General features: G+C 60.7%; 1 protein-coding gene and 1 pseudogene across 4 annotated transcripts; one reads left to right on the top strand and one right to left on the bottom strand.

Moving 5' to 3' along the window:
• The first annotated feature begins 433 nt into the window (after positions 1 to 433).
• TOLLIP (toll interacting protein) lies at positions 434 to 23,578 on the top strand. 3 transcript variants are annotated; one of them, XR_013994244.1, is made up of 7 exons: positions 434 to 622; positions 11,552 to 11,701; positions 15,171 to 15,353; positions 16,284 to 16,436; positions 17,256 to 17,346; positions 21,227 to 21,611; positions 22,715 to 23,578. XR_013994244.1 is itself a non-coding variant. In XM_081063653.1 (6 exons), exons 1-6 carry the CDS (start codon positions 590 to 592, stop codon positions 21,439 to 21,441), a joined length of 825 nt encoding a protein of 274 aa, XP_080919779.1. In that variant the 5' UTR covers positions 438 to 589; the 3' UTR covers positions 21,442 to 23,578. The 3 variants fall into 3 exon arrangements, 2 of the variants coding, with proteins under 2 accessions (XP_080919779.1, XP_080919780.1); XM_081063653.1 differs by having other exon boundaries at positions 438 to 622; positions 21,227 to 23,578; XM_081063654.1 differs by lacking the exons at positions 15,171 to 15,353; positions 16,284 to 16,436; positions 17,256 to 17,346; positions 22,715 to 23,578 and having other exon boundaries at positions 455 to 622; positions 21,227 to 21,436.
• Positions 6,317 to 7,733, bottom strand: LOC308504132 (U6 snRNA-associated Sm-like protein LSm6; annotated as a pseudogene). The gene has a single exon. The product of its transcript is annotated as a U6 snRNA-associated Sm-like protein LSm6 (transcript).
• Positions 23,579 to 27,110: the final 3,532 nt, after the last annotated feature.

The raw sequence follows: 27,110 nt of genomic DNA, 5'->3' as shown, positions 1-27,110 counted from the left end.
CGGAGGTGCCGCCCCATGTGCCGCGGCGGCTGGAGCTCCGAGTCCTGGCCTCTGCGCACGCCGGGGCTCCTGTCCCTGAAGAGCAGGTCAGCACCTTGTTAGCGCCAGCCCCGGCCCACGTGCGCTGGTCGCGTTTACTGTCCTGCCCGCGCGTGAGCCCAAGGCCCAGGGTGGGGAGGGCCGCGGGGGCGCGCCGCAGCTCCGGCGCCGGCCAGGACACCCGCCCAGGCAGACCCGCAGTCCGCGCGGCCGGCTGGCAGCCCGGCGAGCGCACCTGCCGCGACACCGCCCACTACGCCCCCCGCGGGCTGCGGAGCCATTTCGGGCGACCGCGGCGGGGAGCCACTGCGCAGGCGTCCGCCGGCTCCGCGCGTGCGTGCGCGGCGCCGGAAGGGGCGGGGCAGCGCGGCGCCGGAAGGGCGGGGCTGCGCGGCGCTTGCGCAGTGCGCGGCGCGGCGCGGGGAGGCTGTCAGCTGACTGTGGCGGCGGCTGCGGCCTCGCGGGGGACGACCGTCGGCGTCGCAGGCTCCGGCGGAGGGTCGCCGGCACGTCAGCTCTCGTTGGGCGAGGCGCGGGCCGGCGCAGCACCATGGCGACCACCGTCAGCACGCAGCGCGGGCCGGTGAGACTCCGGGCGGACGGCGGGCGGGTCCGCGGCCTCCGGGGCTCTCGGGGAGGCCGGACGACGGGCTCCGGGCGGGCGCGGCCCCCGGTGGAGGACGCCCCGCCACGGTCGGTCCCGGGTGGAAGGGGCGCCCGCACCCCGGGTGGGTCCCGGAGGGAGGAGGCCCCTCGCCGGCGCCAATTCCCCAAATGGAGGAGCCCCCGGGCCGCCCCGTCCCCCGGGAGGAGGCCCCGGAGCGAGGCCCGCAGGCCGCGGTGTCCCCGAGCGCCCGCTGGTCGCGCCTCGGTGCCGTCACTTGCACGGGGGAGGACGCGAGCTCGGCGCCCCGCGGGCCCGCCCCCGCCTCCCGGGGCTCCTGTGGGTCTCGGCCGCCCTGCTCTGCGCACCCGCCCCGGGGACAGGGCTGCGGGGCGCGGGGTGCGGGGCGCGGGCTGCGGGGACAGGGCTGCGGGTGCGGGGTGCGGGGCGCGGGCTGCGGGGACAGGGCTGCGGGTGCGGGGTGCGGGGCGCGGGCTGCGGGGACAGGGCTGCGGGTGCGGGGTGCGGGGCGCGGGCTGCGGGGACAGGGCTGCGGGTGCGGGGTGCGGGGCGCGGGCTGCGGGGACAGGGCTGCGGGTCCGGGGTGCGGGGACAGGGCTGCGGGGACAGGGCTGCGGGTGTGGGGTGCGGGGCGCGGGGCTGCGGGGCGCGGGCTGCGGGTCCGGGGTGCGGGGCGCGGGCTGCGGGGACAGGGCTGCGGGTGTGGGGTGCGGGGCGCGGGGCTGCGGGGCGCGGGCTGCGGGTCCGGGGTGCGGGGCGCGGGCTGCGGGGACAGGGCTGCGGGTGCGGGGTGCGGGGCGCGGGCTGCGGCCTGCGGGCGGGTGTCCCGAGCGGGAAGTTTGTACGGGCCGCGGCTCCCGTTAAGAGGGGCGAGTCCCCCGAGGCGCCGCCGCTGCCCCCCAGCCGCTCCGCCCCCCGCGGGCTGCTGGCGAGTGCGGGTGGCGCGGGCCCTGCCTGGAGGGAACCTTTCCCACAGGCGTCTGTTCTGAGTGAAGAAGGCCCACGTGTGTCAGACGTCCTGAGGGCTTTGCGCGGGACGTGGCGCGCACCGGGTTCCTCCGTGGCACCTCAGCCCGCCTCGGGTTTCTGTCCCTCCGCCTCCCCGCGCCCCCCGTCCTGTCCCCACTGCACAGGGACTGCGGCGGGCTGACGGCCCACTGTCTCGCGCTTCTGCACGACCGGCTGGTCAGAAGCAAGGGAACCGGAAGAGCCGCTCCCCTCGTGGCGTCCCCCGGGAGCGGGGGCGCAGTGGGCCCGCCCGGTCCCGTGTCCTCAGCCACCTGGTGCGGACGCACCGGTGCCGAGTGGCCAGGAGTGCGCGCTCAGTAAGGGTCAGCGCCCCGTGCGGAGCAGCGCCGGCTGGCACCGCCGGACAGCAGCTGCGCGTCGGCCGTTCCGTCCTGCACGTGCGGCCTGGGCCGGCAGAGGGTCTGTCCAGCCCGCCACGTGTGCCCTGCTTCCCGGCCTGTTCTCTGGAACGTAGGCGAGGGTGGCCTTATGTCCATGTGCTGGTGTGCAGCACACGTCGACCTGCAAATGTTTCGGGGGTGCTCTCCGTGGCCTGTAAGCACAGTACCGTGGGGTTTGGGCCAGGCTGCCGGGGGCCTCCAGGAAGGTGTCCTCAGGGGCAAGAGTCTTGAGTACCCTGGGAGTACAGTGCCTTACTCAGCCAGTGCTGTTCCTCATGGCATTTGGGACGAGCAGGTGTAGTGTCTGCCGGGGAGGGGTGGGGGCTCTTACAGTGTGGCATGGGAATCGCTGGCACCGATAACCAGGCAGATGAGCCTGGCGGGGATGGTCGCCGTCAGCTCTGTGGGTCTCAACTGAGGTATAAACAGTGGCCTCTCCTGGGCCGGGACTTGGGGCGGGTAAGGTTCTTGGAGGAACCTGAGACAGGGATGAGCAGGTGGGGTGTGGCGGGCCGCGGAAAGCCAGGGAAGGTCCTGAGGGCAGGGCCTGTGCCACTGTGAGAGAGTGACAGGCGTGGCCGGGCGCTGTTCCAGGTGGGAGGGCCTGCGGCCTGCAGATGGGTTTGCCCTTGAGTTTTATCTGGTCCCTACAGTGTAACTTTTTTAAAAACATTTTTGCCTGGCACGCCTCCTCACGGAGACCTCCCTGGTAGCCAGGGTGCGTGGGCTCCATCCTGTCTGGGCCCTGTGTCCCTGTGTGCTGGGTACCATGCAGGTAGACGGGTCAAGAAGCTGCAGTACCAGCTGGTGCCGGTAAAGGTAGCATTTGGCTGTGCTCACTGCCCTGGGTCCTGGCTGGGCAGCAGTCCTGAGGGAGCCCTGTGCCCTAGGGCCATGTCCCTGCCCGAACAGGATGGGGGTCAGCCTGGCACAGGGAGCCCAGAGCCTGGACTCCCTCACTGGGGCTGCTCGGAAGCCTGACCTTGCCTCCCACTCCTGCTCCCGCGATAAAGGAGTGACAGGCAGAGTCCTTGGGACTCTGAGTGAGAAAGGGGAGTCCCCAGGGAGGGAGGCAGAGGTGGCCCTTGTCCGCGCTTGCTGCCCGTGGGGCGCCTGAGGGGTGGGCGAGATGGATGGTACGTGAGAAAAAGTGCAGCCCGCGCTGAGCCGGTGTCATCCTTCTGTCCTGCTTTCTCCCTGCAGCCGCTCATGGGCTTCTCTGCTTACGGTGCAGGAGACAGGAGACAGGAGACGTGCTGTTTGTATCTCCAGGGTCGGGTTTTCCGTGAATAGTCTGAGGATGGCCGGCCCCGGGCTGTTTGCCCCACTTTTGAATGATGCTCGTAGTTTTCTAACAACAACCCTTTTTCTACCCAATGTTTCTGTTCAGTCCACAACTCTCAGTAAGCGCCCAACGGGCACCTAGGAGGAGTGACTGTGGGGGGCTCCTGCCCTCCGTGCTAGAACTCGGTGGGGGGCATGCTACTTTAAAGTATAGCAGTGCCCCTCAGCTTGAGGAGACGGACAGCTGTCAGGCTTAGTTGGAGGCAGCTTCAACTTTTTTTGGCAAGACTCCTTTATAGATGTGTGGGTAGGTCCCAGTGAGCCCAGACTGAGGGGGGCCCAGGCTGATTGGGGGTCCAGGGTAAACTATATTGTTATACGTACACACACATTTTTTTTAAAGATTTTATTGGGAAAGGGGAACAGGACATTATTGGGGAACAGTGTGTACTTCCAGGACTTTTTTCCAAGTCAAGTTGTTGTCCTTTCAGTCTTAGCTGTGGAGGGCGCAGCTCAGCTCCAGGTCCAGTTGCCGTTGCTAGTTGCAGGGGGCTCAGCCCACCATCCTGCCCACCATCCCTTGAGGGAGTCGAACCCGCAACCTTGTGGTTGAGAGGACGCGCTCCAACCAACTGAGCCATCCGGGAGGCAGCAAGGTGCCGTGTTCAATCTTAGTTGCAGGGGGCATTGCCCACCATCCCTTGCGGGAGTCGAGGAATTGAACCCGCAACCTTGTGGTTGAGAGCCCACTGGCCCATGTGGGAATTGAACTGGCAGCCTTCGGAGTTAGGAGCACGGAGCTCTAACTGCCTGAGCCACCGGCTGGTCCCGTATACATACATTTTTTAAAAAGTATTTTGTACTTTCATTTGTCCTGTTTTTTGTTTCTTTTTCTTCCTTGCCTGTTTTTGAATTGCCCAAATACAGTTTTTTAAACTCAATCTTTCGTTCTCCACTGGTTTGGAGAACACACACAGTGCTGCATGTGTGTTGGTTTTGCGGTTATCCTCGAGTTGGCGCCATGCAGCCGTGTCAGGACCTGCTCCAACCCGAAATGCTGCCCCTCCTGATGAGTGTGCCACCTCAGGTGACTCTTCCAACCTCAGGGCTGTCTGGCCCGTGGTAGATCCCGTGTGACCTGGCCCTGCTCCTCCAAGGAGCAGGGGCACGTGTTCACTACTCCTTCTCATCCTCCTGTCTCAGGCCTTCTGCGTGGTCACCTGCTTCTGCTCGTCCTTCCTTTGGGGTACTCGGGTTTGCTTGTCAGTTGTCAGTACAGGCCCCTGAAAGGCGTTTCTGGGTGGATGGATGGTCACCCTTTCGCAGTCCGCGCCCTTCCTCTGCTGCCTTCCTTGGGGCGCCCCGCACTGTGGAGCAGTGGGCCCACTCGCCTGTCTCTGCCACATTCTGAACTCTCTCCAGTTGCTGCTGCTCTGCTCTGTTAGCAGCCGTTAAACTGCCCTGGAGTTCTTGGTGTAAACAGTTTGAGTGACAGTCAGCTCTAACTTTGGGCTTGTTGTTTAGTGTCTGGTGTCCTCATGTGTCAACCTTTGTCACGCCTGTGGATTGGCCATGTAGGTCAAATGCTTGTCCCAGGCCTGGCCTGTAGGGGCACCTGGACCTGTGAGCTGCTGGGTCCCTATGAACTGTTTCTCTTTCTCAGCGTGGCTGCTCCTCGTGCCAGCCCCACCTTCAGCTTTGTGCACCCCATTTCCCCTTCTGCATGCCTCCTGCCACTTCTTTCTCCTTTGACAACAGCTGAGGGCGGTTGGCTGTGCAGGACAATGGAGCCCGGGAGGGGCAGCTGCATGGGCTGGGGGGCCATGGGGCCCTGGATGCTGGGAAGCGTCTGTGCTCCGAGGGAGGTGACTGCAGGTGGCAGGAGGGTGCTCCTGCAGGGGACGTGGCTGCAGCTCGTTCTAGGTGTTTGGAAATCCCCCAGGTGACTTCCAGGGCCCTGAGAACGCTGCCGCCCGTGGGCACAGGGACCAGTAGCCTCCTGCTCCCAGTCACTGACTGCGCTTGGGCTCCTGCCACCGCTCCTCCTCTCTGCTCTCGCTCCATCCCTCCCCCACCCAGGACAGTGACTCCCGTGTCCTCCCAGACCTTCCTCAACTCCAGATCCATTTGTTCTGCTCCTTGCCTTCTCCCTAGAATGTTCCAGACAGACAGCCTCTTATTCCCTCAGGCCCCTGCACTGTGTGTGTGCTCCCCACCCCCATTTGGTGGCAGCTCCATCCTTGATGTTGCTCAGGCAGAACCTGGGGACGACCTTGCCTGTCCTAGATCCCTCAGAAGTCCTGCGGGCTCTGCCTCCAGAGCAGTCAGCCTCTGCACCACCCACAAGCTGCTGCCACACTCGCTGGAGGGGTCCACCTGCTGTGATACCCTGCAGCCAGACCTGTGGCCCAGCACGTCCAGCCCCAGCCCCTCTCCTGCCCCTCCCCTCCCCGTCCCCTCACCTGCTCCGGCCCCGCCCCCGCCCCGCCCCTCACCTGCTCCGGCCCCGCCCCTCACCTGCTCCGGCCCCTCCCATGCCCCTCCCCTCCCCGTCCCCTCACCTGCTCCGGCCCCGCCCCCGCCCCGCCCCTCACCTGCTCCGGCCCCTCCCATGCCCCTCCCCTCCCCGTCCCCTCACCTGCTCCGTCCCCGCCCCCTCCCCGCCCCTCACCTGCTCCGGCCCCGCCCCTCCCCTGCTCCGGCCCCTCCCCTGCCCCTCCCCTCTCCTCCTCTCTCTGACTCAAAGCTGAGTCCTTCAGTGGCCCTCGAAGCCCACACTCTTGACCACACGGCCTCCGCCTCCGACCTCCCTGATCACTCCCAGAGTGGTGTCCTTCACTCTGTCCTAGCCACCTCCTGCTGTCCTCTCATGTGCCAGAGAAGTTCCTGGTTAGGCAATGTACACAGGTGTTCCCTCTAGCTGGATTGTTCTCCCCCGGGTGCTGCCTGACTGACACCTTCACACCGCTCAGATGCTCTCTTTCTATTGCAGCCCCCCCACCTTGCTGCGACTGTTTACAAAGCTTACGCCCCTCAGCTTGTAATGACTTGACTGGTATTATTTGTCTTTTTTCATTAACTACGAAGAGAGCAGTGACTCCCCCAACATTGCCTTATGGAAAGTTCATACACGCCCTGAGGCTGGAAGGTGCTGGCAGCATGTGCCCACCACCCAGGCGGTGCCACCTGCCTGTGCTCCGTGGTCCTGGTGCACTGCTCCGCCCACTGGTTGGCTGGTTTTGTTTGGTTTGAATGAGGACGGGGCTTCCAGCTCAGGCTTGCTCTTGGCCCCAGCACCTGCGACGGGAGGCCAGGTGCCATGGAATTCTGGTAGAGACCCCATTTCAAGTCACTCATTCTCTTGTCAGTTTTTGTAGTTTGGGGAATTACTGTTATCCTCGCTTGCTCTCGCTTGTCTCCTCTTCTCCTCTCTTCAGCCTCTGCATTCGTTTGGACCGCAGCCTCTCAGTGCCTCGCAGAACTCGAGTGGATGCTGTGGGCTCTGGCGGACGTGGGACATTCCAGCATTTTGGCCTTGCAGTCGCGGGCTGACTCCTCCAGGGGCCCCGCCAGTGCTGGCTGCGTATCCACTCGTGTACTTCATACAGACGGAAGCGCCCTTCCTGTCTTGGGGAACTGGAAACGGGGGTGGGGGCGCTGGGGCTGACTGGTTGTCACTCACTCACAGGCCTGCTGTGCTGCTCTGGGGCACCTGCGACTAAGAAGTGAAAGTACAGTTTTGGAAATACATTGAAAATAGACTAATATTTATAAAAGGAGCTTTTAGTTTTAGGGGAAGTTCAAATCCCGAGAGTTCATGGAATGCGAGTTTGTGCTGCTTTTATATAAAAGTAACTCATGTGCCCTCTCTGTCTGTGCAGCACAATAAAGCTGCACACGGTTAGATGAGACTTTCTTTTATTCTTTTTGCATTCTGCACACTGACATAAAGATAAAAGAAAATGAATGAAACTTAAATATAAAAATGCTTTACAATTAAATCCACAATTTTATACATTTATTTTACATGTCAGTGAAAAGTCGCCAACCATCATGAAATAGGACAAATTATATCAAAAAACCAAAATCCCATAAAAAAACACATCCCAGTATGAAAAGTATTGTACTCTCGGTATCTTCCTGTCCTTCTCTTCTGTGTACTCATGTACAACACGTTCCCATGGATAAAGTCACCCTGTATTTATTCTTCAGTTGTCCGTTTACGTAGTCTTCTGTCTGCTCCAAGGCCATATTCTTGGCGCCGTCCAGGCAAGCCAGGACCCCTCGGCAATCCACTCCAGAATTTCATTTTACCACAACTGGCCATCCAGTGATTTGCTCTAAGAAGTCACTGGGGTTTGCTTCGGCAGGCTCATTTTAACACTCCTGATCAGAAATCTGCTGGCTGGGATCTTGGACCCCCACTGTAGGAGCCCCACAAGCCCAGCCTCCTCAAGATTGTTTTTAAAAGTAATCAGCAGGATGGAAAAGTATAAGGAAGTGAAACCAACATCTTCCCGTGTCCTCCCCTCCCCCACCATTCTTGAACAGTAATTTCTTAAAACAGCGCTTTGAAACATAAAGCCCACTTTGTGGTTTTGCCCGCGTCATGCTGCGCCCCTTCCTCCAGCTGCCCACGAGGTGGAAGGCACAGGGACGTCTCCATCGTGTGGCTGTACCTGGCCCGATGGGCCTGGGTGCCCATGGTGGATGTCCCCTTTTCCTGGTGCTGTGACAGTCCAGCAAGGAGGCAGCCGCGTCCTGTGGGAGCGTTTCCATAGGAGTCAGTCCCAGAAGTGGACTTGTTAGGTCTGGACACAGGTTTCAAGTGGCTTATTAGTACTGAGCTCAGTGCACTCATGTTGTTAACGTAAGCAGGTTATATTTAAAAGTATGGCCCATCATTCATCTGTTATCAAGATGGATTGTCCTCTTGTCTTCCCAAGTCTTGGAGCCAGGAAAGCATATATTTTGATGTGGCCGTTCAAACATTTCCTTCATCATAATATGGCAAAAATAAACTTTAGGATTAGTGCTGAATTTTTTTTATTAAAGTTTATTGGGGTGACAATGTTAGTAAAGTTACATAGGTTTCAGGTGTACAATTCTGTATTACATCATCTATATCTCACATTGTGTGCTCACCACCCAGAGTCAGTTCTCTTTCCATCACCATATACTGGATCTGAATTTTTAGTATACACTAGGAATCCATGTTTATTGATGCCATTTTCCAGTCTGGTCACTGAAATGATAGGCCTTACGTCTGCACTGGGCTTACCTGTGACGTATGACACGCTAACCGGTTTCTTAGCAGTGGTGGCTTTCTAAGGTGCTGGAATCTTCCCCCTCATTTGGAAGGGTTGGATCTGAATTGAGAAATCTCCAGGGGTCCAGCAGTGCTGGTTACATAACCACTAGTTTACTTCAGAAGGACTGAAACACTGTTTCCTTTTCTTTCCTTTGTTTGGAGGTTACATTACAATTTTTTCTAATGAACTTTAAATTTTGGAATCGTGGCCAACATAGTACAAAGAGCTGCTGGGCTCCCTCACCTGCTTTCCCATTGTTGACGTCTCGTCACCGTGTGCGGGTCACGACTAAGAACCTGACTGTGGTGCGTGATTGCTAACTGCAAGTGTTATTCAGGTGTCCCACTTTTCCTGGGACTGCCCCTTATTGTCCTACAGTGCCACCCAGGGCCCACGTGGCCGTCCTGTCTCCATAGTCGCCTGCGCTCTGGGACCGTCTCTGACTTTCCTTGCGTTTTGGGGCCTTGACAAGTTCGGGACTACCTGTCAGCATCTTGTACAGCACCCCTGAGCTGGGAGGGGGACCATGGCTGGTGGCCTCCCCAGGCTGTCACCTGGAGAACCCATGTCTGCCTGGCCTGTCTCTGCAGCTGTTGGCCGGGACCACTGGCTGGGGGTGCTGGCCACCTTTCTCCTCTTCTAATGTTCTGTTTGAGCAGTTTATGGTAAATCCTCATTTCATGTTTATAATTCTGTAGTTAAACTGCTGTTGAAAAATAACACTAGATCATTTCACTTTTCAATATAGCTTTATTTCCCCCCATTAAAAAGCAGTTGTATTCTCTTTGAGGAAAACCTAGAAGAATACATTGAAAAGAGAACGTAACACCTGGAAGTCCCATTCTGATGATGGGAACAGACAGGAAGCAGAAATAATGAAGGAAAAGAGAGGCCTTTCCTGCCGACACATCTGTGCAGCCCCTCGTTACTGTCACACTGTCACTGCTACACACGTCGGCTGTCCCTGGTGTATCCCCGTTCCCCGCTGGGTCCACAGAGCTGCAGTATGTGGCATGTGGTGACATTTATTTCTCAGAGTAAGTGCAAATTTGGTCTGTGTACACTAATGCTTTGAACTTGGTTAGCGCGAGTGTTCCTGCAAGCTAATTCGTTCATGGCGAGCCATGGCGACTACAGGAACTGTGCGTGGTCCGTGGATGGTTGGCAGGGGCACCCCCGTCCCCTGTCAGCTGGGATGAACTCGGGGAGGGCGGCCGGCGAAGGGACTCGGGCTTCTCCACTGCAGTGGTGCTCGGCTCCCGCAGGGCCTGGCGGTGGGGTCTGGCCCCTGGCCATCTCAGTCCTCCTGCAGGGATCATCGCGTGGGCCTTCTTTTCAGAGCACACCCACAACCTGCTGGGAATAAGCCACACACCTGGGGAGATGTGGCTGCCAGGCCTCTTGGGGACACTACATGCTTCTCTTGGCAACCGCTGGCCTCCCGGCGCCTGCGGCTTCTCCTCCTACCTGTTGGGTGCTGGAGCCCAGGCGGCCTGGGCGGGGCGTCGGGCGCAGAGAAGGTGACGATGTCTCACCGCCGCTCCCCTAATGCGCATCCCTGCCAAGAGGGCCCATGTGCACTTGCTCTATGAAGAGAGGCAGGAGCCCAGGCCCATGGATTGGGTGCACGTGTGGGAGACTCCTGTTCTCAACACTGGCCCCTCTGCCCGTTCCGGAGCCAGCGAGCCCCCTCGGGTAACGTGCCCCTATGACGTGTAGGGCCAGCAGGCGTCTGGCCATCTCAGGGGCCCTGGTGGCTGCGGACAGCAGACGCAGTTACCAGAGCTCACGCTGTGACACAGGGGTTTTCCCCTTGGCATGATTTCCTCAGCAGCCAGCCCTTCAGGGCCCTGGGCTGGGAGGCTCTGGGTTATGTCCCTCAGGGCAACTGAGGGGGACCAGGGCCGGGGACGTCTGCAGGCAGCTCTGGACTCTGTGGCTCCAGCTCGTCCAGCAGCAGCCAGGCCTCCTGTCGTGTGGCCCCATGGCTCCTCCCTCCCAGGGGGTTTGTCGGCCTCGTGGTCTTCACCAGTCGTTGGTCTCTCTGGGCATTTCTTACTCTGAGCCCTCCAGACCTTGCACCCCTTCCTGGGGAAGGGCAGCGTCGCTGTTGTCCTGGTTCTCGGCCCTCCCGCGTTGGCTGGCCTTGCTTGGCTGTGGAGCCCTCCTTCCCTGGTTCGGGGACACGGCCGTCGGTCCTTTGCTTCTTTCCACCCTGGTGCCTTTTCCGGGGCGGCTGCCACGAGCCTCCACTGGCTGTCGCTTCAGTCTCCTCCAGTGTTTCTTGGCAGACTGTTGTCTGCGAGCTGTTTGGGTTTCTCCCAGGATTCACCCTCCTGGCGCGTCCCTTTCGTGTCGTCCAGCCCGGGAGCCTGGTGACAGAGGCTTCTGCGAGCAGCAGAGGCCGAGGTCTTTGTGGCTTGTTATTAATCTGATTTCTTCTTTCTGACTTGTGGTTTTTTTTGAATTTGAACTGTGTGAAATGGGCGTATTTGGTGTCTCAGTACAGAGGGTTTTCCCAGTCTCAGCTCCCGGCTCAGTTCCCGTCTCATTCATTCATTTGAACCAATGTCTTGCAATTGACAGGCCTCGCTTGTAGTCGTAGTGGCCCAGCGCAGCCGGGCCATGGACACGTAGCAGAGCGCATGACACCCGAAAACGATCCGGGACACCATCCAGCAAGCCGGGTCTGCGCGTGAGCCCGCCTTGGTGGCAGCGATGTCGTGACCTTCACTGACTGCTGCGCACTGAGTGCCTGCCGAGTGGCAGAGTGCGGGCTGCTGATGAGAGGCCCCAGGCGGGAGCCCTGGGCTCGAGGGGAAGGCAGGGCGGCCCGGTGCGCGGCCCCGCCCTCCTGCTGACGTCTGTGCCCTCCCCCACAGGTGTTCATCGGCGAGCTCCCGCACGACTTCCTGCGCATAGCGCCCACGCAGCAGCAGCAGCAGGTCCAGCTGGACGCGCAGGCAGCCCAGCAGCTGCAGTACGGCGGGGCGGTGGGCACGGTGGGCCGGCTGAACATCACGGTGGTGCAGGTGGGTGTGGCTGTGGGCTTTCATGCCACATTTTCTGTGTGGAACTTGCTCTGATTCTGCTTTTTCCTAAAACATACATCTGATGAAAAATGATGGTAAGTTACCCGGGGTGCTGCCCTAGTCCTCCAAGCGTTCGTAGTGAGACTCTGTTGGTACCTGCTCTGTGCTGGGCACTGATCTTCATGCAGACTGTCTCCCTGCCCTGGGGGCAGCCGGGGGGGGGGGTAGACGGCCACTGTCTAGATGAGGGCACGGGTGGGGATGGCCAGGGCGGGCGGCTCTGCCATCAGGCTTTGGAGCCCATACGCCACTCACAGCCAGGCCAAGTACACTGTCAGGAGGCGAAATGGTTTTGGTCACCAGAACTTTCTATAAAACCGTGAAGAGGGGCAGGCACTGAGTCGCACGGCTTCACACAAGTGCACAGTGCAGTAGACGCAGGAACCCCTGTTGGGCCTCGTGAGTAAAGCGGGGCTTTCGGGTGCTGCACTGCGGCAGACGCTCGCCACGCTCTTGGTGCTGCCCGGGTTCACAGCCGAGCCCCCTTCCATCACAGTGCACCTTACACCCTCGCTCATGCTCATGTTTCTAGGATAGCACGGTACCCCCTCTCTGCGTGCCCTCTGATACCAGTGAATTCATGTGCTCCTGTAATAAGGGCTGCCTCCTGCCAGCACCACAGGACCATAAGGCACCCCACCCCCCTCTCAGCCCACACGGCGCACCCCAGCCCTGCGTGGGCCCGGCCCATGGTCAGAAGCACTCCAGTTCACCTGTTTGGCCTTTTGGTAACGTTACTCGTGGTCTTCCACTTCCTTTGTGATGAACAGTCTCGCCTTGGCTCACAGAGGGTGCGCACTGGCCCTTGGCCTGCCACCCCTGGCTGTGTCCCCTGGTGGACTGATAGGGGGTTCAGTCCCCAGCCAGCCCCTCTCCTCCCTGCCCACACGCCCCAGAGCGAGCAGCCTCTGGCCCCAGCCAGCCGCTCAGCTCAGCTGCAGACTCATGCGTGCACACGCAATCCTTGGGGCCTCTGCCTGCGTGTCCTGTAGGGGTTTCAGATGTGATGTGCCCCAAATGGAGCTCTTTCCTCCAGCCCCCCACAACCTGCTTTCCCCAGCAGTAAGCAGCAGTTCTATCCTTCTAGGAGCTCAGCCCTCCAGCCCTGGGCTGCTCCTGACTTCTCTGTCACACTCACACGCTCGGCTCCACCGTCTGTGGGCCAGGCTGCGGCACTCTGCCCTCCCCACTGCCACCCCCCGAGGTGGCCCGAGCGTGGCCAGGCAGGCCTCTCTGCTTTGTCCCTTCCCCACAGTGTACTTACCTGATCCTTTTCTCCCCTAGGAATGTTCCCAGGGGTCCCCACTTGCTCCCTCACCTCCTCATGTTCCCGTGTGCCCCATTCCTCTCACCTGGTCACTCCTCACAAGTGGCAGTGTTGTCACACGTTCCCCGTGTGATGTGTGTCTGCTGCACGCAGCTGTGGGAGGCACAGACATCTGTCTGTCTGGCCCCAGCGTGTAGTCACGCCCAGTAAGGATCAGAACGAGCAGGATGGCGCTTCCTTAAGCATTGGGTATGTGGCGTTGCAGGAAAGCCTCTTGGAAGTATCCGGGACAGGCCTGCGTAGTCTGGCTCCAGAGCAGAGGGAGGAGGAGCGTGTGCTGCCATAGCAGAGGGCAGGCGGGGCCTCTTCAGAGGGAGGAGAATGACGGCCACGCGATCCCGTCGGTATTCCTCACTTATGCAAAATCATCAGCACGTCCTGACATTCTTTAAGGTGTTAAGACCAAAGGGCCTTAGCAGCCAGGCAGAAGCACGATGAAAACAGGTGCCAGGAGGCTACGGGCGGGCAGCCGGCCTCACGTTCCTACTGTTGTTTCACAGAAAACGCTGGTGCGATTTCTAAAGCATTTTCCAGGGAAGTTTGTAGTCTTGGGAGCTGCTGTAGCAAACTGGTGCAGAGGACAGTCGAGGAATATTTGCAGCTGTCTGAGGGCTGGTGCTTATACCAGCAGCTTTCCGGAGAACATTGTTTCTCTCTCAGCATTTCAGGGGGTGCTCCATCCCCCATGAAAGGGGGCAGAATGAAGGACCCAAGAATGGAGAAGACCTGGCATAGAAGGGTAGTCACAGCTGTGGTTAAAAGTGAACAACATGTAGTCCCAAACAGGCAAAGACAGGAAGAGTAGACACAGTCAGTCGGAAACCAGAGGGCGGAATGGAGGGCAGGGTGCGGGGACCCTTGTGTGCTAGGAGTGCCCCTCCGGGCGGGGGCCTCTCGCTGTGAGCGGGCAGAGGCGGCACGGCAAAGCGAGGCAGCCCCCGCGCCAGCCGGGGGACGACACGTCGCGGAGGCTTAGGGGGCAGCACTTTGAGCAATGAGGACGTTTTCATTCAGGCAACCCGTTTTATTAGCCATGACAGTGGGTGCACAGGGTTCTGTGGGGTGGCCTGGCTCGTGCCTGGAGTGAAGCCCTCCCGGTCACAGGTGGCTGTGGTTCACCTCCCGCCAGGCGCCCAGGGCTGGCCACTCTGGCCAGTGGGGCGGGTTGAGCCTTCCCAGGAGGTTCCAGGGTCTCCTGGGGGCGAGCCTGCATTGCCGGGCCTGATGGTGGGGACCGCCTCTCCACGTGCTTATTATGTGCCATCAGGATCCTTTTGCAGGTCTTCTGCCCGTTCTTTCTCTGGGCTTTGTTCTTATTCCTAAGTTTTGCGAGTTGCTTATACATTCGGGATCCAGGTCCTTACCGGACATGGGTGTTTGCAGATACTCCCTTCTCAGCGTCGTTTAGGGAGCAGGTCTCCTTAATGTCACTGCGTCCAGTACCCCACGTTTTCTTCCAGAGCCTGGGCCAAGGTCACGAAGATGTCCTCCTGTTTCTTTTGTAGGACTTTTATAGTTTTAGGTTTCACATTTAGGTCTATAATCCTCCTGGAGTAAATACTTCCCAGCCAGTGACCTAGTCTGCAGAGCCTTCCGTCTTTCTTACTCATCTAGACTCGATTTTCCTCCCTGCGAAAGCAGCCCTGTGCCAAGAGCCTGTCTGGCTCGGGGCTGGGCTCCTGACCGACATGAGACACTCTCCTCCCGGGGAGCCGGTGCAGCTGGTCCGAGGCGTGTCTGGCCCCACCCTGGGCACAGGGAAGGCCCTTGTGGAGCCACCCGTCCCGGGCCTTGTGTCCCTTGCTCTCTGGCTCCTGGCTCTGTCCCGGGGCGGCCTGCTCTGAGGAGGCTCGGAGGAACCCTCTGGCCCACTGTGCCCTTGCTGTGCCTGCAGCACCGTCGTCGTCGTAGCTGCTGGCTCTGCACCAGACTTACGGTGGGTGACGTTCTCCCACCTGGTGCCAGGTCTGCAGCCACATTCCGTCAGACAGCCAGGCAGACCTGGAAATAGGTGGGAGGGCTGCGCGACAGGTAAGCCTGGGACGCTGGCTGCCTTGTGTTCTGACGCCGGCTTTATTTCAGGCCAAGCTGGCAAAGAATTACGGTGTGACCCGCATGGACCCGTACTGCCGGCTGCGGCTGGGCTACGCCGTGTATGAGACACCCACGGCCCACAACGGCGCCAAGAACCCACGCTGGAACAAAGTCATCCACTGCACGGTGCCCCCGGGCGTGGACTCCTTCTACCTAGAGATCTTCGACGAGGTGAGGGCGGCCTCTGTCTGGGCTCTGCACTCAAGACCAGGCTGAGCAGGGGACCCTGTCGTCCTGGTGGTGGGGTGGCTCTAGGAATTCAGGCATGCCTGACACGGTGTATGGTGTCCCCAGTAGTGGGAAGTGTGTGTCCTGTGTGGGTTCTTTCACAGCTGCATTCAGAAACGTCATCACCAGTGACCGCAGACCCCGAGCGCTCCGAATGGAGTGTTAGCACGTCCCCCCCCAAACCAGGCACACGCGTCATCTCCAATGACACCAGACCCCAAGTGCTCTTGAGTGTTGGCATGTCCCCCCCAAACCAGGCACACACGTCATCACCAGTGACACCAGACCCCGAGTGCTCTGAGTGGATTGTTAACACGCCCCCCTCCTCTGAACCAGGTACATCGAGGCAGTTTTTTGTGAATAGGTTGGATATACAATGGGTCACCCCATGTCTGGGTGGGACTCGGGTTCTTGGGGGTACTCCTCGCAGTGTCCCTGGAGAGTGTTGGATGGACGTAGCAGGGCTCTTCCTCAGCCCGGTCCTCTGGGCACCAGTCCGGGAGCACCTGGTCCCTCCTGAGGCCAGGCAGGTGCCCCAGCAGGTGACAGCTGGGAGGTGTGAGGGTGGACAGCAAGCCGGGAGGGGCCCTCGGTCCCCGAGCTGTCTGCCCTGTACCTGCCCTTCCCGTTTCCTCCTCCTCGCCCTCTACTCCGTCTGGATGGCTCTGGTCAGCAGGGAGAGCTCCTCCTTTCCTCCATGTGTGCTCACTGGCCTTGGGGGCTTGTTGGGGGACCTGGGGGTGGGGGAGAGGTGGCTTGCGTGTCCAGGCAGCTTCATCTGGTCTTGGAGGGGACCCCTGAAGGCGGCGGGGCTCCTGGTGGTGGGGCCAGCTCTCCAAGTCCTCAGTGCCCGTCTCCCTGTTGTTCCCTCAGCGAGCCTTCTCCATGGACGACCGCATCGCCTGGACACACATCACGATCTCCGAGGCTCTGAAGCAGGGCGAGGTGGAGGACAAGTGGCACTGCCTGAGCGGACGGCAGGGAGATGACAAGGAGGGCATGATCAACCTGGTCATGTCCTACTCGGTGAGGGCACTGCGGCATGGGGGGTCTGCTGGGGGGAGCTGTCCTGTCCTCAGATGGCCAGTGGCAGCCTCACCTCCTTGTTCAGGGACTCTTTGACCCTGAGGAGCTAGGCCTCAACCTGAACTCACAGGGCGTGGTCCCAAGAAGAGCCAGCCCGCTCACTGTCCTGGGAGGAGCAGCATTGTGTGGTGGCTGTGTCGGGTTAGGGCCATCTGTGGTATGGCCCCCTGTGGCCTCGAGGGGCTGGGCCTGCCCACAGGGGACTGGGGACGAAGGTGCTGGAGAGCACAGCTGAGCCATGGGGCTCTTGCCCAGTTCCGTCCCCAGCCCCCGGCCACTCTTGTGAGTTCCAGCCATCTCCTGTGTGTCAGTGAGGTGGTGTCATTATTAACATTTTGTATAGAAAGTTGCCAGCCCGGGAGCCAGTAGGGAGAAGAGTACAGGCCCGTGGGGACTGGTCCCCAGCTCAGCCGTCAGCCCGTTGGCTGCTCCTGTCCCATCCTTCCCGCCTTTCAGTGCTGGACTATTTTAAAGCAAGTCTCGGTGTCAGTTTGATTTTGCTCATAAATGTTTCATCACACGTCTTTAGCAGACACTTTTACACGAACACAAAGCCATTGTTATGCTTAATGAAGTAATCCGGCTGGAGCCAGTCCCCTCTGACCTTCCAGCACAGCAGGATTGGGGTGTCGGTGTGGCGTTCCTGGGCTGGGCTGCACCCTGCGCTGTCCCTCCCAAGACGCTTTCGGTGAGACAGGTGTGCAGAGGTTTCGTGTGGTGTGTGCTTCTCTGACCCGTGATCGTCTTCGTGTCTTCCAGCCACTGCCAGCTGCCATGGTGATGCAGCCCCAGCCCGTGGTACTGATGCCAACCGTGTACCAGCAGGGCGTCGGCTACGTGCCCATCACAGGTGCGTGCCGCTCTTCCCTCGTTGGGTGGCGGGTGTGGGGGTTGGGGGCATGGCCTTCAGGTGAGGCATGAAGGGCAGGTGGTGTCACCTGTGAGTTGTGTGTGTAGGGAGGAAATAGATGCTGGTTTTTCCCTAACTTGGCACTAATAAGGTGAATTGAGCTTTGTGGCGACGTAGAAATGTAGTTTGTCAACGTTGTAGTGTGTGAAAGACCGGGTTCCTGTGGGTGAGATGAACTGTGTGCCCTGAAGTGTTGGTTTAGGGCAGAGCAGGTTCTTTGTAAGCGGAGACTCGAGCTTTTCCTCAGTGTGTATGTACTTCTGTACATTTTGAACAATCACGTACTAACAGAAACGTTACAAAGGGGAGGAAGGACTCTCAGCCTGAACCCTTTGAGACCCAGTCACCCACCGGGGGCCACCACTGTGCCACCCCCTTTGCAGTCGCATGTCCTACAAATGAGGGCATTGTTCTGCTGCCAGGAAGCGTCCGTCGGGAAAAGCGTGAGCGCTGGTGCCCTGTGCGTGTCTTTGGCTGTCCCTCGGGCAGCAGCGCCCAGGCCCCAGTCCCGTACCCCCTCCGTGACCTTCCCCCCTTGGCCTGGAGCCCCGACCTTGGCCACCTCTGCAGGTTTGGAGCGCCAGGCTGGTGGCCCATCGGGCCCGTCTCTGGTCTGACCAGAGGTGGTGGTGCTGGCACTTCTCGAAAGTACAGAGCAAAGTTGCTTTGTGTCCCCTTCCTGCTCTGCAGTGCCGGGCAAGTGGCCTGGTCCCAGCCCTGACTGCTCTGAGCATCTAGGGAAGGGCCATTTTGTGACACCTGCAGCAGAAACCGCCAGTGTTAGCACCACACCTGAATTTAAGATAAAGTAAGTCCAGTCGGGTGCCCCCCATCACGTTTTCCCCTTAACTGGAAGTCACAGCAGACGTAGGAGCGCTGAAGCTCAATGCCCCTCTGTAAAATGTGTAAGTGGTTTGACGCGAAGTGAGAATCGGGGTTTGTTTTCAACTCTCACTTAGAACTCTCTCCCTCTGCTGCTAGGCACTCACGGCTCACACCGACCGGGAGTGAAAGGGGCCCTGCCGGCCACGCAGGTTCCTCTTCTTGATGCCCTGTCGTGAGGGGCTTGAAGCCCTTCGTCTCCCCTCAGTCGTGTCACCGCCTGTCTCCCTGCCAAGAGGCGGGTCCCAGGCCGGGCTGCACTGCGATGGGCAGGAGGGACCCTTCGGGTCACCTGCCCGCACCACGCAGCAGCCTCCTTGGGCCACAGTGACGTGACGTGACTGATTGCTCTGGCCTCCTGGTATCTGCGTGGTCTTGAGGGAGTTGTGTGGAGGAATGTTTCAGTTTTGGGGTGACACGCTGCTTGATTGTGAGTCGAGAACCTCAGTGCACAGTGTGGTGTTCTCGCTGGTGCCCCCGGGAGGTGCCCTCACCCCTGTTTATTGATGGGTGTCTCCTGCATGTATGTGCGCTTTGGGAGCTGAGAGCACGCCCCCAGCACGTCCGTGCTCACGGCTCACGGCAGGGCTTCATCGTGGCGGCCACACTCGGTGACACTGACGCGCGGGCACGCGGCCTGGCTGGCCAGGCGTTGGACGGGCTGTGACTGTCTCACGCCTGTCCACTCTGACCTGGGCCTTCTTCCCTGGTCAGTAGCAGGCCGGTGTCTTAAAGCCTGTGTCATGCAGGGTGTCAGGCGGGGTCTCTGGTCCCGCTCCCCACATAAGAACGCAGGACATGGTGACACCAAAAAGGAACATCCATGGAGCCATAGGTAGTCATACCACATAGGAGTCAGACCACTATACTCTCGCTGGCGGCTGGGCTGGAGACACAGGAAGCAGGAGCCACACGATCTGCAACCTGCCGTCCACTTCTCTGCCAACCGACCCCACTGTCCTAACTGCAATCCGCGCTTGCCAGCTCAGCCCCCATCTTCTTGCTAGCCCCCATTTTCTGCTGGCGTAGCCACGGCAGTTACATTAGTGGCCAATGGCTCACTGGTTACAGCTGACGGCCAACTAGCCACAGCTGATGGCCATCCAATCACAGCTGGTGGCCATTTACTACCTGAGCCAGCACCTTTCCACGTGAGGCCGAGAGCCTGGAAACTGCACTCCTGGCTCTGTCCCCACAGGTGGCACTCACGTTGCAGTCGCCCTCATAGTCTTGTCGAAATGCCCCCTCTTCTCTCCCCGTTCCCGCGCTGGCCGGTCCATACTGGCAGGAGCCGGTCTGCGGGGCGTGCACACGGTCGCCAGAGCCACAGCATGTGCCCTGTTGGGGATCAGCATGAGGAGCAAGGCCTAGGTGACGCAGACCTGATGTCCAGCGCTCTGTGGCCTCTGCTGGCAGCCTGTGTGTCACTCGCATGGGCTGTGCCGACGGCAGGGTGTGGGGCCGTGAGAGCTCACTCTGGCCGGGACACTTGCCTCAGACAAGACAGGCTATTGCCCGTCCCGAGAGCGCCTGCGATGGCAGGAGGGGTCTCCGTGCTCCCGCAGTGTCCTGAGCCATCCCCACCGTGACCGCCTGGGTGACGCCATCTCAACGGGCCCCATCGCCTCCCCTGTGGGGGGTCCACCTCGCAGCACGGCAGGCCTGGCGGCGCTGGGTCAGGTGTGGAGGCAGGTGCTTGGCGAGGCCTGGCCGAGGGGTCGGGAAGGGGGGCTGGTCTGCGCCCTCTCGCTCAGGAGGTGTCCTGGCCGTCCCCAGTGTGGTGGCGCCGTCATGCCCTGCGGCCACCTCCCAGCCCTCAACACCTCCACGTCCTACGGCTTTGACTCAGACTGGTGTGGAGGCAGCGTGTGGCTGCCCCAGGGTCTTGGGGATTTGGGAGGGGAGAGAAGTCACAGCCTGAGCTCACTTCTGAGCGCCCGTGGGCCTGGTTGGGAGGTTTGTGCTCTTGAGGTGTAAAGCACTTGGCGCGCCAAGCTCCGCTTTGCATTGGGGAGGTACTACCCACGGTCCTGAGTTGCTAGCTGCCCGTGTGGTCGCTTCCCACCCGAACACTCATCTGTTCTCATGGACGCATCTCCTCGACTTGGGGCCGGGCTGCCCCAGGCCTCAGGGATTGGAGACCTGGCCTCAGGCCAGCTCTGCGGTTCCTCCCCTGGGAATCTGGGCCCTTCGCATCATCTGCTGTGTCCCCCGCTTCCCACACAAAGGGGTGATGTGGGCAGGGGGTAGTAGGGACCCACCATGGTCAACGGGCTGAGCACCGGGAGGCCCTGTGCCACCTGGCCCCTCGCCCGCATGCCAGCCGACATTCCTAGTCGTCGGAGCGTCTCTGCCTGTGGTTCCCGTGTGTCGTGTGTGTCCCGAGCCAGCGTGCAGCCCCATTCAGTGCCTGCCGTCTTTTCCTCCCTCCCTCCCTTCCTTCCTTCTGATCGTGCTGGGAGCCAAGCTGGGAAAGTGGATTCCAGGGTGCGTGGCAGGGGAAGGCTGCAGACACTGGACACCTGGGTCAGCGAGCGTCCGTTCTGTTTGTACTTGCGTCCTCAGAGGAGGGGCCTGTGTTGTGGCCTTTGGTCAGGGGTGTCGGTCCACGCGTCCCTCAGGGACCAAGACCTGTGAGCGCCTTGCCCCCACCCCACTGTGAACCAGGCTCATGAGGTCCGCGGTCCAGCCCCCACTCTGCTGGGGGGTGAGTGGGCGAAGCAGGGCTTGCCCTTGGTGCTGCTCGCCTCCGTTTCTCTCCCGTGAGCCCAGGCTGCTCCTGCGGTCGTGTTTCTTGGGTGCCCTCGCCCATCGGTGGTTGAGAGACCCCGGGGCCCCCTTGGGGAGGCTGGAGGGGTGCCACGTTGCTCCCTCCAGCCGGAAGCAGCCTCGTGAGTTGTGGACACCCCCACGCCCTAAACTCATCTTGTGCTTGCAGGCATGCCCGCTGTGTGCAGCCCGGGCATGGTGCCCGTGGCCTTGCCCCCGGCAGCCGTGAGTGCCGCGGCCCGCTGCAACGAGGAGGACCTGAAAGCCATCCAGGACATGTTCCCCAACGTGGAGCACCAGGTGGTCCGCTCCGTGCTGGAAGCGCAGAGGGGGAACAAGGGCGCGGCCATCAACTCTCTGCTCCAGATGGCGGAGGAGTCCTAGGCCACGCCCCTGCTGCCATGTTGCCTCTGGCCCTTCGGACTTGCCAACCCCGGGTTCCCAGGGAGCACTGTCCCAACGCGATTCCTGTGAGAGAGCCCCGCGTAGCCCCTTCCTCTGCCCACCGTCCGTGTCGCCCCGTCCACACCGTTTGGGATGCATGTGGGTCCTCGGCTCCCGGCAGCCGCTCTGGGGCGGGTGTGGTGTGGGTGGCTTCCCCTCGCTCAGACACGTGAGCCGTGTCCTGTGTGCACACTTACCTTCCCCGGCTGGGGGACGTGCATCTTCCAGCGCCGCTCACGCCTGCCCCCGCGCTGTCCCCGAGGTGCTCTGGTGGGAGCGGCCCGCCTCGGCCAGGGCCTCAGGAAGGATCACGCGTCCTTTGCTTTATAACTGTCTGCAGCCACTCGACTTCATTGGGACAGGCCGCTATTAATTTAGGGCACACACAGTCCACTCACAACTGGTGGGGGTTGTTGTTAGAACTTGCAAACTGAAGGAAGACTCTCGTGCCTCCCTTGACGTGTGGACCGGGGCTGCTCCCCAGTGTCCTGCTGGCGCGGCGATGCTGGGCCTCAGCCACACGTTTCCACCTGAATGCCAACAGCCAGCCAGCCCCGCCTGGCGGGGCCACGGGCCAGCAGGGCTGTCCTGGGCTCACAGGGTCCCTGACGTCCTTTCCGGCTGTGTTCCACGCCAGCTTTGTAGAATGGAATTCCGAGCGGTCACTTCTCTCCTTGACCGACTCTTGCTCCAGAACCGAAAATTGGGGGTAAGAAGTGATAAGATGCAGTACTTTGCTTATTAAAAAGGGTGTTTGGGACCTATTGGCTCACTGCTGACGGTAACCGGAGCTTCGTGCCCGAGGACCCGGATTGGGCGACAGACACGGCCCCTGGTGAGTCCACATTTAAGGCTCCCGAGAGGCTGCAGGCGCAGGTGCACCTGTGGGCGACACGCAGGCCTGGCCCTGGCCGCAGATGCAGGATGGGGACAGTCTGGGTGTCACCTGGTGACAGTGCGAAGTCTGAGCAGTTTCTCAGGAGCGATGCACTTGAAGCCATGTGCACGCACTGACCACTCACGTGTGTCGGCTCGGGGCGCGTTAGGCCGCCCTCACTGTCCCTCCTGCAGCCGTGGTCCCAGCCTTTGGGCTTGGGGTCTGGATGTCAGACAGGCCCCTGACAACGTGACAGCGGGGGCGGGGCAGCACGCGGCAGTCAGTTTCAGTCGTCTGCCCCCGTCAGCTAGAGAAGGTTGCTTCCCGCCTGGTCAGGGCGGCTGCATGTCACGGGGGCTTTCTGTCAGCCTGGGGACGTGGGCAGTGGGGTGGGGCCGGCGACAGGCGGGGGTCTCCGCTGACACGGACCGGCTCTGAGCTCGGGCGCCCCCCCTCACGGTTCAGGCGCTGGTCTCGGGTCTCGAGCCTGTAGCAGACTTCTCCCCGGCAGGAAGGTGGGGCCGGGCTGCCGCGCTGCCCTGGGACTGGTGATCTGAGCAAGTGGCACAGGACAGACGGGCGCGGGTCCCCAGCCCGAGGTGCAGCCTTAGTGTGCGGGAGCGGGACAGGGTTAGGGTGAGCACACTGGCACGTCTCTGCTTCTCCACGAACACTGTCCCCGTCTCACAGGTCGCAGCCGCCCCCCACCCCCCATAGGGCCTTTATCAGTCAGCGCCGACTGCTTGCCTCCACGGGGCGCTGTTTTCATGTCAAAGCTCACACCTGCTCCTTGTAGGGACTGCGGTCCCTCTATGGGGCTTGTCACCCAGCTGCAAAGAGAAGGCCACTGCGGTGGGGCCGGGTGGCTGCCAATGTTGGGCCGCCGTGCAGGTGGGCGGCAGGCCTCGGGGCGCTGATGTTTCCTCCAGCCTCAGCCCCGGCCGTGTCAGCGAGCACAGAGCGTCCAGCGGTCACATTCCTCCCCCACCTTCTCAGCGGTGGCTCCCGGGCCCTTGTCCCTTTACAAGCACCTACTGGTGTCGGCAGAAGTGACTCAGACGTCGTGTTTCTGGTTCTTCTCCTGGGGTCCAGTGTCCAGATTTTTCTTTGATTGTAAAATATATTTTTACTTTTCAGCCTTCTAATTTAATAAATGGTCTATATAAAAATAGAGAATTAAAGTCCTTTGAGGAAAGTTCACCGTTTTTGTTCCTATTTTTTCACATAGCTCGTGATAGGCAGGATTGATGAAGCAATCAGAATAAATTCACTGTGGTAAACTAGCTACAGGCCTGTGAATGAACGCAGAACCCAGTGGCCAGCTCGGAACCTTACCCTAAAGGCTTAGCGCGCGCGTGAGTTTTCGTTTTCCAGTGAAAGTTGGCAGGTGTCCCAGGCGCTGTGCTCTGGTGGCGTGGGTGTGGGTGGCAGGTGTGGCCCCAAGGCGCCTGACCTCATTGCTTTGTTTCTGTGTGTGTGACATCCACTATTTCGCCCTGGGGGTCAGAATGGACTTGGGCCGCGAGGCGTGGCTCGCTCTAAGGGAGCCATGCTCAGACTCGCCTCCCGCTTTAGGTCACCTCGTCTCTCAGCCGCCTGTTAGTGTGTTAGCGCCACCAGGACACTGGGACCCAACTCAGGCCCCGAGTGTGTGTCCCCACAACACGGCCTGAGGACAGGGGAGGTGTGCACAGCCCCCTGAGGCCACTGTGCCGTTGCAGGGCTGGGCAAGAGGATAGGGGCTGCGACAGGGACGCTTTTACCTCTTGTGTCCTTGGGTGGCCCTGCTCCATGCCATCTCGTCCCAGGTGTGGGGTGGTTTTGGTGGCTTGTTTGGCTTGGGGTTTCCACCTGGCCATTCCTGCCATGGGTGAAGGCGTCATGGGCTGGGCCATCCCAATTAGGGTTCCAGGGCCTGGGGAGCAGCCAGTGGGTAGACGAGTGGCCCGTGCACCCAGCTGTAATGGAGCCTGGGCAGTGTCCCTGGGCCCTTCTGTGTGCTGGGCCGTCTCCTTTCTCCGGCACACATTGGGGCCCCTCTGGGAAAGGCAGGGGATTACCACCCTGGACACTTGGCCGTGGTTTTGCCAGCGGTCCTCAGGGAGCCCAGCCTCCTCCAGCTGAAGGATCTGGTCTGAGAACCCCTTCAGGCCTGGCCGCTGCGGGAGGAGCCTGAGCTCCGCCTTCTGCCCGTTGGGCCCGCCCCTGGGGCCCCAGGCCTGATGGCTGTCACCACAGGAGTCTGCTGCTCAGGACCTCTGCCTCTGACCTCCTGTTTGGGGCCCCGACTAGTGGCACCGAGGACAGCCACACTGTGATTCCCAGGACGCAGGTGCCATGGAGTCAGGCTCAGCCTCGGGACCTCTTCCTCAGCTGTCACGAGGGTTGTCCGGGCTCCACTCACGGGGACCACTGCTGGTGCCGGGCCAGCCCAGCAGGCACACCGGCTCCAAGGCCGCTCATTGTCAGCCACAAGCTCCCGTAGCCAGCCCGGTGCCCAGCCCCAGCCGGGTGCAGAGCTCGTCAGGCCCCGTGATGGCGTGCCGTCCTCCCCGCGGGGCCTGCCTGTCCTCAGCCTGCCGGGGAGGTGCTGACTTCCCACCGTGACATCCCGGGACTGCCATCGACAGGCCAGAGCGCCCGCAGCAGCCAATTCCGCTCCCTCTGTCACTGAGTCCCATGCCCCCTGACTGCCGGGGAGAGCTCACCAGCCCCGGCCCCCCCCTCCCGCCACACCCCAGTAATCACTGTGGAGAGTGTTCTCGGCGTGTGTTTTGGGCATTTACTGTCACAGGCATGCCTGGGCTTGTTTCACTATTTTAATTGGGCTCCTGTCACCTGGTCTGGTCGGGTGAGGCTACTGGCTTGTTGGTTTCGTGACCTGCCACCGTCTGCCACCTGTTTTCAGTTCTCTTCCTGTTTATAGTGGTTTTTCCATCAATTCTGTGGGTTTTCCATACGCTGATCCTGTCATCTGAAAATAGAGATGGAGTCAGTCCTTTTGTGCGGCTGCAGCAGAGTGCCCCCGACGCCACAGAGGACAGACTGACTCCTCTCGGCTCTGGACGCTGGAAGCCCAACAGCACGCTGCTGGCACTCAGTCTGCGGGGCCACTTCCGGGTCGCAGACGGCCTGCTGCTCCCTGCGACCTGCATGGAGACTGGGCGAGGGGGCACTGACCCCATCATGGGGGCCCCACCTCATGACTGGTCACCTCCCAAAGACCCTGCCTCCGGATACCGTCCACTAGGGGTCAGGTTTCAGCAGGAATTTGGGGAGCAAACACAGTCCCACGGACCTCGTGGCTTCACAGGTGGACATCATGGCCAATTTACTTCAAGCCCAAGGCCTCTGAGCACCAGGAGAGGGACACACATTGCCCTCCCACGTGGGAGGCGGGGACAGGAGGCCAGCAAGTTCCCATGTGTCCCCGTGGGTCTCAGGCCGGCTGGGTGGATCTGTGTGCTCTCGGGGCCGAGGCAGAGACGCAGGAGAACAGGGTGACGTGTGCGAGGAGGCCTCCTGAGGGGCAGGGCCAGTGGCGTGGTGACACATGGCCCACAGTTCCAAGGGGGGCAGACTGCCACAGGAGTGCTAACAACCGCAGGGCGATGAGGGGGTGTGGACGCAGGGAGGGCGTGATTGCGACCCACGCAGAGCGTCTGTGTCAGGTGCGGCCCTGAGGTCCTCAGCACAGGGACAGACGCGCTGAGGCGGGAATAATAAAAGCCCAACTCAGCATTCACATGAGAGCAAAGGGACAGGGACACTTCCAGGAGGCTGTGTGGGTGACAGTGAAGGGGCAGCTGGACGGAGGGACTGCCAGGAGGGTGTGTTTCTGGAGTAGGGACGCTAAGCTACCGGGACGGCCTCGGGAGCCAGCGGGAGTGCGGGGCCGGGCAGGGGGGTGGCGGCGGTGCGGCCTCCTGCTCTGCGGTGCCCCGTCCTGCGTCCGACCTCACACTGCCTGTCTGGACCATATCCGTCTCCTGGGTTGGTGTGCCCGCCCCAGGGCCCCGCCCCACGGCTGCTCGCCCCCTCGTCTTTCCTCAAACATCCCCCTCTGAGCAGTTTCTCCGGCCACCCTGGCGATTTCTCGTGCCGTTCCACACGGCCCGTGTTCTTGTCTCTCCTGCGTATTGTCCATGCACGGCAGACACTGGCGTGTGTGGGGGCCCCTCCTGACCCCAGGCTGCAGCACCCACACAGCAGGCGCTCGGGCAGCACTAGCTGAAGGAACAAATGGGGAAGGGATTCCAGTCTCAGCCTCACCAGGCCAGTCACCAACTGTGGCCAAGGGCCAACAAGAATCAGCTTGCAGTAGCCCAGGAGCACAAATATGGGGGTCCCGCACCCCACAGAGTGGGCACATGCAGACCCCTGGCCTCCAGGCCATCGTCCCTGGTTGCTGACGAAGACAGCCAATTTATTATCATTGTCTGATTTTACTTTTGAAAATGATTTCAAAGCATCCATTTAAACTGTTCATTTCTGAAAAGCAATCTTTGTGGAAGCAGAAAACTGCAGCCAAATTTAATGTGAGATTTGAACTTCTCAGGGAAACCAGAGCACTGGCTTTCCCAGACTTGGCAAAGCCCCTCACTTTCTTCATTTTAAGTCCCCAAAATACAATGCTGGCCCCACATTTCTATCAGTGGGAGGACGGAGCGGGTTCTCGGTGGACGGGAAAGAATCAGCAAATGAGGAAAAGTGCGGCACTCCTTGCGATGAG

This window comes from Rhinolophus hipposideros (genome assembly GCF_964194185.1).
Source record: "Rhinolophus hipposideros genome assembly, chromosome: 10".
NCBI lineage: Eukaryota > Metazoa > Chordata > Mammalia > Chiroptera > Rhinolophidae > Rhinolophus > Rhinolophus hipposideros.
Note: the sequence above shows the minus strand (reverse complement) of the source record. Positions and strands in the feature narration are given on the sequence as shown.